This window comes from Palaemon carinicauda, chromosome 31 (genome assembly GCF_036898095.1).
Source record: "Palaemon carinicauda isolate YSFRI2023 chromosome 31, ASM3689809v2, whole genome shotgun sequence".
In the NCBI taxonomy this organism is placed as follows: Eukaryota; Metazoa; Arthropoda; class Malacostraca; order Decapoda; family Palaemonidae; genus Palaemon; species Palaemon carinicauda.
Window position 1 is genome coordinate 15,611,957 of NC_090755.1, and position 10,000 is coordinate 15,621,956.

Below are 10,000 nucleotides of genomic sequence, written 5' to 3' on the forward strand. Positions count from 1 at the left end.
TAGATTGGTGCGCCTGCGCACTTGGGTGTGCCAATGGCCATACATGTGTCTGGCCTTTTCTCTGGTATCATGAATATCTAGTCACATGCCTGTTATACTCTCAATTTAGAAAAATTAATATTGTTTTTTTTTATTGATATTTATACGCCGATGTACGTTATATATTAAACTTTAGTCAATTCTTTTTAGCGAGGCAGATTTGCACCGACTCGCAGGGGTGCCCTTTTAGCTCGGAAAAGTTTCCTGATTGCTGATTGGTTGGACAAGATAATTCCAACCAATGAGCAATCAGGAAACTTTTCCGAGCGAAAAGGGCACCCCTGCGAGTCAGTGCAAATCTGCCTCGCTAAAAAGAATTGACTATAGAACGGGCACTCAATAGAGCGCATACCTTCGCCTATATCAAGTTGTCTTTCACTTGATAGGCAATTGCATTATGCACACTTTGGCACTAGTTTCATGCAAATCAGATAAGAATTGGCTGTTATATGGTGAAAAGACGTTTTTTAACTTTTCGTGACCTTGGGCTTGACTTTTGACCCAATCATTCCCAAAATCTAATCAAATTATCTTTGGATCATGGCCAATCATCCCACCAAATTGCACGAGATTCGGTCAAATAGTTTTTGAGTTAGGCAAATCACAGACATACAGACATTCAGACATACAAACAAATACACATCTCCAAAACATAACCTTCGCAACGAAGTACCTTTTGTATGATATGATCCGACATTTTTGATCTATGAGAGCAAGCACGTATCCCGCCAATTCCCCATTTTGATAACCACTATGTTCTTATATGTGCATTTCTGCAAGAGCATACGCGCATGCTAAAAGTCTCCCCATCACACATATGCACCTCTGTTCGCCGGAGCGCATTTCCACACGCGCATGCTCGCGTCGGAACGCACTTGCTTTTGAAACAAGACGACCTCATTAACTATTCCCGGCGCAAGTGGACATCCCGCAGCCCGAACATCGATGGAGTCTTATTAATGACAGATATTCGCTGTCAATTCATCATCATCCAATGAGCTTGCATTGGCATGTCGCTAAGAGACCTTGCTGGAATATTTAATTATCTCGGTCGCTCTCCCCCCCTCTCTCTGTCTCTCTCAGTCTTCAGGCTAGATATTTCCTCAAGCATTTTTCTTATGTTATCTCTCTCTCTCTCTCTCTCTCTCTCTCTCTCTCTCTCTCTCAATTTTATACACTTCATTTTCCTAGTACACTTGTTCTCTCTCTCTCTCTCTCTCTCTCTCTCTCTCTCTCTCTCTCAATTTTTATACACTTCATTTTCCTAGTACATTTGTTCTCTCTCTCTCTCTCTCTCTCTCTCTCTCTCTCTCTCAGAATAACTTTGCATAATTGTTTTTTGGTCGTCATTTTCCTTCAACAGACACTACATACATTTTTACTTAATAGTAAAATAAAAGTATTTATTATTGTTATAGAGAGAGAGAGAGAGAGAGAGAGAGAGAGAGAGAGAGAGAGAGAGATCATTAACAGTCAGGTCATGACGCTTAATACCTTATCCAAAATGACAGGTCAGGTGATAAGAAACAGTTTTATTATTTCTTTCAATCCCCGACGGACCAAAAACAGAGAGAGAGAGAGAGAGAGAGAGAGAGAGAGAGAGAGATGCCTCCACCGAAATGACGACTCTTTTGAGGGCGAAGTAGACATGGCACGTCTAGCGACAGTTTATCAAAATGAAGAAAAAAAAATGATTGTTTTTGGGGTTTGGGAAAGGGTGGGAGTCTGCCGCTAGAGGGACGGTAGGGGGTGGGGGGTTGGGTTGCGGGGGGGGGGGGGGGGGTACTAGCCTGGTTGTGTGGGTGGGGGTAGGGGCTGTGTGGGAGATTCAAGGAATGTTCCCAGAATGTGAAAACACGAACCAGCTGTATCAATTCGGAATACGTAATTCCTCTCAGGGAAGAAGACGAAGGCACCGTTCAAGCGGAACTAATTGTAAAAATGTTATCTCTCTCTCTCTCTCTCTCTCTCTCTCTCTCTCTCTCTCTCTATATATATATATATATATATATATTCAAATAAGCCATATATATTTTTGATACATTAATGTCTGGATTCTCTTAACGACCTCGGGATCAGAGCCCCAGGCGAAATCACACAAAGACAAGAGCTTGGCTCCGGCCGGGAATCGAACCCTGGTCGGCAAGCTTGTACAGACAGTGACTAACCCACTTGGCCAAGTGGGTTAGTCACTGTCTGTACAAGCTTGCCGACCAGGGTTCGATTCCCGGCCGGAGCCAAGCTCTTGTCTTTGTGTGATTTCGCCTGGGGCTCTGATCCCGAGGTCGTTAAGAGAATCCAGACATTAATGTATCAAAAATATATATGGCTTATTTGAATATGAAAAACACGTAAAAATGTGCAAAATTTATCATATATATATATATATATATATATACATATATATGTGTGTGTGTGTATATATATATTTGTGTGTATATATATATATATATATATATGTGTGTGTGTGTGTGTGTCTCACCTTGTTTACCACTTCTTATTTTGTAGCTTGGCTAGTAATAATAAGGATACAAAATCTCCTTATTGTAAATCTCTATTTTCTTTCATTTTCAAATTTTCTTTGATTTTTAAATCTTTACCGGGACGTGTTATGGTTGCAACATCCTGTTAAATTCACCTAAATCACTTTTGGCTTTTTGATTCATGTTGGCTACGTTGGATTATTTTCTTTTATATATCTCACAACATAAGTTGCTGATAAACCAGAAGGCTGAACTGTGGTGGAACCACGTTCGCGGAAACACTAATATAGCCTACCTATCGTATACATACATATGCATATATATATGTGTGTGTATACATACATATATAAATTATACTTGTATGCATACACACACATTATATATATGTGTGTATTTATTTATTTATATATATATATATGTGTGTGTATACATACATATATGAATTATACTTGTATGCATACACACACATTATATATATATGTGTGTATTTATTTATTTATATATATATGTGTGTATATATATATATCTATCATGTATATATATATATATATATATATTGTGTGTGTGTGTGTCTGTGTATGAATATAAGCATCTATGTGTAATGTTTGTTTATTAATTGACCTTAATTCAAATAATATTGTTATACATTTTAAAAAAAAAGTGGGAAAATGATTAAAACAGTTTTATGCAAAGGCGAAATGCATCAAACCTATACAGTGTTTCGTTTAATTTTGCTTTTCATATTTAATTTGTTTGTGATCGGTAGGGCTTTCAACTATATCCAGTTGTCACTCTAAAAGATGCACGATTCTTTTTTTTTTTTTTTGTTTCTTTAAGACTTCTGTTCTACATTTTAGAAATTAGATGAATACGTTTTTTCTTTTTTGGCCAGAGAAAACAGAAGTAGTGAGAGAGTTCCAAAGCTTGGTTGATGAGAAAAAAAAAATACTTAATTCTACATTTTTTACGAGCAAGTGACCTTTGGGGTATTCATATTCGATTTTCCTTTTTTGTTAGAATTTTCCTCTGTACTTATTCAAAGCTCTCATCAGGCTTTATTATATTTAATTGGCCATTTGGAATTTTCGATTTCCTATACTTTAAAAATGTAAAGTCATGCCCTATTGGTAACGTCTCTGCTTGGTGGTCGCAAGACTGGGGTTCGAGTCCCGTTCAAACTCGTTAGTTCCATTAGTGTCTGCAACCTCCCTATTCTTGTGAGCTAAGAATGAGGGTTTTGGGAAGCCTATAGGTCTACTTGCTGAGTCAATAGCAGCCATTGCCTACCCCTCCCTGCTCCTTGCTTGGGTGGAGAACGGCTTGGGCGCTGATCATTTGTTTATATGGTCAGTCTCTAGGGCATTGTTCTGCTTGCTAGGGCAATTTCACTGTCCCTTGCTTCTGACATTCATGAGCAACCTTTAAAAATACCGAATCCTTACTCACATTTCCTGGTTATACAGTTGTACACTATTCAGCTTATTTGAATTTAAGTGAATGAAATCCATTTCCATGGTTAAGGTGAAAGGGATCCAATCATGAAAGAAATTAACGATTGAAAAAAAAAGTCAAAACACACTTATGTGTCTTTCTTTATCACAATAAAGCCAGTTATCTTAAAACAATTAAAGAGTATCTTTTCCAGAAACGATGGGTGGAAGAGCAATGATATAACAGTTTGAGAACTGGAAAAGAGCAAACCTATTTGCTTTCATAACGCCTCTTTGTCATATTAAACATTTGTCATCTCTCTTACTGAGGCCAATGTTTATTATTCAACTCATCTGAAGCGGTGCAAAATAAAGGCAGTTTCCTAATCAGTAGAGGATGGGATTGGATTTTAATTATGGATTTGGATTATATAGCTTAGCCCTGGGGCCTATGAAGCCATTCAGCACCCAAGTGCATTTAGGGTAAAATCTTAGAATTACACTATGAGGTAAGAGCTAGAAGTGGTTGGACAGCTACGTGGAAGAAAGGAATCAAGAATGAAAGGAAGGAAAGGAGATGAAGTAGGTGGATAAAGATGAGGTGCAGCTGGGGGCAGAAAGGAAAACCCCCAATTATAGTGATACCTACAGTGCACAGGTTGAGGCACACCAGATGGCACTAAGCCCCACTCCCCTCCCCACGGAAATAAGTCAGGAAGGGGAAAAAAAAGGAAACTATGTGAGTTTGAAACTAGGGGAAAGTTCAGAGTGAATGTTTAAATGAACTTGTTTAACCAAAACTTAATTCAAAATGGAAGAATCCGCTGCAAGTTCGAGAATAATAAAGAGATATTAACAGAACACCTTTTTCCGAAATTTGATTTATTACTCTACCAAGCCACTCGTTCAAAGTATTGCTTAGCTGTGATTGGGCACAATAAAACCAAAATTTCCCCTCCGTTGGAAAAGGAGACAAAACCAATTAGATAATGATATAAACGACCATAATAGCAAAGAACAAATCCATTTCTATGATCAATTACTGACTACTATATGCATATGGCGAAAAGAAAAGCAGTGTTGACATATATAATTACATTGTTGCCACGATGCATAATAAAAAAGTGGTCTTACATGCGTGTAATGGGAAAAGATTAATGGAAACAAATATCATTCTTCTACAAATTAATAATAAAGCAAATGTACATTAATGTTCATAAACTATACGTAATGTAAATAATATACAGCATCTTCTTTGTCTACATCTTTCCCACTTCTATGTGGGGTCGATGTTTCTGATCAGCTTTCTCCATCTACCTCTGTCCCACACTTCATCACCGGTTAATCCCTTTGATCGAAGGTCATCCTTGATACAGTCCATCCACCTTCGCTTTGGGCTCCCTCTCCTTCTCGTTCCCTTCACCTCCATTTCCATCACTCTCCTCCCAATATACTGTTCATCTCTTCTCATGACAGGACCATACCACCTCAGTCTACTTTCTTGGATCATATCTGATAGTTTTCTAACTCCTGTGGTACCCCTAATTACCTCATTCCGTATCTTATCTCTTCTTAACATTAGATATCTACAGTATACACATTAGATATCTATACACTTACCGTGATGTATATAGTGGTGTCTGTGTGCTGTTCCCCGTCATCGGCTCTGAGGCTGAGCTCGTACTCGCTCTTGGTCTCCCTGTCCAGCGTATCCTGAAGACTCAAGGACCCGCTCTCGGCGTCGAGGGTGAACTTGCCGTCGTCGTCTCCGTCGACAAGGGAGTACGTCAGCGTCCCCAGGGTGTCGGGATCCGTAGCTTTGATCGTGGCAATCTGACGTCCAGCCAGCATGTCCTCCGACACCGTGAAGCGCAAGGGCAGCTCTCCGAAGGAAGGCGGGGAGTCGTTCTTGTCCTGCACGGTTACTCGGACCTGTTGAGGAGACAATAGGATACGTTATTCATCTTCAGTTTAAATTTAATTTTAATAATTTTGCTTAAAATATTGATAATAATTTTTATAATTTTGGTAATAATATTAATATTAATTTTAATAATTTTTCTAAAAATATCAATAATAATTTTTATAATTTTGCTAAAAGTATTAGTAATAATTTTAATAATTTTGCTAAAAATATTAATAATAATTTTAATAATCTAATAATATTAATAATAATTCTAATAATGATAGTTTTAGTAATATTAATTTCAATAATAATAATTTTAACAATGCTTCTATCTCCTTTTGCATTTATTTTATTCTTGTAGTTTTGGGATAATTCCAAGGGTAAAAAGGGAATTTTTTCCTTAGTCTTAATAACAACTTTCCCAATTATTTTGTTTTTGTTGCTTTCGGATAATTTCATGAGTAAAAAGATTTTTTTCCCTACTGATTCTTAGTAATATACAAATGTTTAATAATGTTAATTAGTTTTAAAGAACACATCCGTTATTCATTATATGTATTTTATTTTATTTTTACACTTTTATGAATACTTTATCTTTCTATTTTAGAAGGAAATATAAGAAAATTTAATTATTTTTCAGCTATCGCCTTAGGCTAATTGCTTTCATCTTTATTTAACTCTAGACGTGATTTTTATCAAGTAGAGAATATAAGATTCGATTTATATTAAATTCATTTCGCAATTATTATTTTAAGCTGATTAAAGACATTTTTGGAATGCGTTGGAGAGGAAAAGAAAGAAATGTTTTCATTATTTATCTATATTTACTTCTGTTTATTAAGATTATATTTGGTGTGTTGGAGAAAACAGAAGAAAAAGTTTTTTAATGCGTATTTATATTCGTTTACAATTTATTATAAATTTTCTTTCTATTAGTTGAAGAGTAAAGACAATGATAATAAACTGTGATTTATTTTCTTAGTTTCTTTTATCAATAAGCAACTTATTTATTTCAATTTATTTCTTTAAGAAAAAGCCTCATTTGATAACAAATGAAAAAAAAATAATAATAATATTGCTTACTATCTCAAGTAAGATTGGTTATTTTTTCTGTGTTTATGTATCGGTAACCATTTTAATATTATATTAATATAAAAAAATTCCATTGGTATAGAATAGTTTTGAACTGTCTAAGCTACTATCCTATAGTCAATTCTTTTTAGTGAGGCAGATTTGCACCGTCTCGCAGGGGTGCTTAGGTCGGAAAAGTTTCGTGATCGCTGATTGGTTGGACAAGATAATTCTAACCAATCAGATAGCAGGAAAACTTTCCAAGGTAAAAGGGCACCGTTGCGAGTCAGTGCAAATGCACCTCATTAAGAAAAATTGAGTCTAGTTAATAAACCAAAATGCCATATGCATATTAAGGGCTCCAATAAGGAAAATAGCCCAGTGAAGAAAGGATTTTAAGGAAACGGATACAATAATGTGCCTGAATGTACCCTAGGGCAAGAGAATTATAACCCAAGACAGTGGAAGACTATAGTACAGAGGCTATGTCACTACACAAGACTAGAGAACAATGGTTACCATGCCATATGCACATTAAGGGCTCCAATAAGGAAAATAGCCCAGTGAAGAAAGGATTTTATGGAAGCAGATACAATAATGTGTCTGAGTGTACCCTAGGGCAAGAAAACTCTAACCCAAGACAGTGGAAGACTATAATACAGAGGCTATGTCACTACACAAGACTAGAGAACAATGGTTACCATGGCTAAAGAGTCTCTTCTACCCTTACCATGGGGAAAGTAGCAACTGAACATTGCAGTAGTTAACCCCTTGAGTTAAGAATTTTTCAGTCATTATATATATATATATATTATATATATACAATATATATATATATATATATATATACCTTGCATTTGTATACACACAGACACACACATATGAATTATAGGGAATGTACTGTACATGGAGTTTATTCATTGATTTTAATTTGAACTATAAATTTATATATATATATATATATACACACACACACACATATATATATATATATACACACACACATACACACACACATATATATATATATATATATATGCTTTACATATATATATGTGTGTGAATATACGTACATTTATAGAAAACAATCCCCCTACAAACTGTTATCAAAGTAGATTCATAATAGATAATAATAATGTTAACCTGAGCAATACATAAATATACATGAAAACATAAACCCTATAGATCCTTCTGCAACTTTCTCTAAATCCCTCAGCCCACACAGGAACATCCTTCAGTTTATCTCTGCTTCGATCTATCTATTAATTTGAGCAAAATATCAAAAGAGGCAAAGTCCCATATTTTCCGTCTGGAAGGATGTTTTCATCGGTTTCTTAGGCCTATAAGATGGCAGCGGTAGCCTTCATTTTTATGTAGGCCTAGATATAACCGATTTGGCTGGTCTTTTAGTGCTCAAAATGGAATTTTTGTCAGGCGGTTAATAAGTGAATGCTAATCGCCTGATCGCATCTTTGAGGATGAATTTATTTTGGCAGTAATCTCCTTGGAATCTCTGGATTAACAAGATTTCAAAATGGGGAGGGGATTGGAACTGGGCCGAAAGGGATTACTGATGGAGGAAAAAAAAGGTCCTAATTGGTTTTGGATTAAAGAGTTGATAAAGTATCCTGTTTTTCAAAAGGGGAAGACAGCATCCCGGTAGCCAGAATCCCGTCCGGGTAAAATTGCTTTTTTTTTTTATTGGCTCTGATGATTTCAGGTTTGTCATTATTTTGTCTGATTATTTATTTTCTATTTTCCTTATTTAATGAAGCTTATTGCAAAGCTATTATATCAGGTTTCTTTTTTATACTAATGACATCGAATGTCAGATTATCCTCAGATACATTTTGACTTTGGACCAATTATAGAGATCTTTTCCTCAATGCTCTCTCTCTCTCTCTCTCTCTCTCTCTCTCTCTCTCTCTCTCTCTCTTAACAATTTTTCTTGCCCCTTTTCCCAAGGCAACATACATATTTTTGACATGTGGGAAAATGTGGGTTCTGGATATGACACCGTAGTGGGACCTACTTGATCAAAATGTCTATTTTTTCACTTCTGATATCCAAAGTATCTTAATTTTAACTTTACATTCCATCTGAAGGGTGGTATACTGGTTGCACCCTCTTTAGATGGGCTTCCCTAGACCTAGCATCGAGTCATATTTCCAAAATTAACAAAAGCCAATTTAACTGTACACAATAGCAATTGACAAACTAGATCAGTCAAACAAAAACAAACCATCACAAACGACAAACTATCCCTTATCAGTTCTGCAAGAATTTTGGATATCAAAAATTTATAAAACCAAACTTTCTTAACAAAGCTTAGAGGGAGTGGAGGCTTAAACTGTGATCATAATACTATATGTGGTCGGTCTCCAGAACATTGGCTTATCCAGTGCCTCTGAAGCTCATCGGTGACTAAACTTTTAAAAGAACCCATTGTTCCTCAGCTAAAGAAGAACTTGTTGCTCCTCAGCAAAAGAACTCATTGTTCCTCAGCTAAAGAAGAACTTGGTGCTCCTCAGCAAAAGAAGAACTCAGTGCTCCTCGGCAAAAGAACTCATTTTTCCTCAGCTAAAGAAGAACTCATTTTTCCTCAGCTAAAGAAGAACTCCGTGTTCCTTAGCAAAAGAACTCATTGTTCCTCAGCTAAAGAAGAACTCTGTGTTCCTCAGCAAAAGAACTCAGTGCTCCTCAGTTAAAGAAGAACTCGGCGCTCCTCAGTTAAAGAAGAACTCGGTGTTCCTCAGCAAAAGAACTCAGTGCTCCTCAGTTAAAGAAGAACTCGGTGTTCCTCAGCAAAAGAACTCAGTGCTCCTCAGGTAAAGAAGAACTTGGTGCTCCTCAGGAAAAGAAGAACTCAGTGTTCCTCAGTTAAAGAAGAACTCGGTGCTCCTCAGCAAAAGAAGAACTCGGTGTTCCTCAGCAAAAGAAAAACTCGGTGTTCCTTAGCAAAGTAGTCAGGAAGACTTTGTAAAACAACAAACCTCTTTAGCTACTGATCCAGCGAAGTCGCTAACCAAAACCTATGCACGCCAATACGAGGTTAAACCGACCAAAGAATG

At 36.4% G+C, this 10,000-nt stretch overlaps 2 protein-coding genes across 2 annotated transcripts in view; one reads left to right on the forward strand and one right to left on the reverse strand.

Moving 5' to 3' along the window:
* LOC137624323 (protein C-mannosyl-transferase DPY19L3-like) overlaps positions 1-10,000 on the forward strand; it is a 733,373-nt gene that overhangs the window by 197,676 nt on the left and 525,697 nt on the right. The gene's annotated exons all lie outside the window — the stretch shown is intronic.
* Positions 1-10,000, reverse strand: part of ft (cadherin-related tumor suppressor fat) — a 434,096-nt gene that overhangs the window by 179,730 nt on the left and 244,366 nt on the right. Inside the window, 1 exon segment of the mRNA XM_068354996.1 lies at positions 5,573-5,884. Coding sequence (XP_068211097.1) covers positions 5,573-5,884 — 312 coding nt within the window.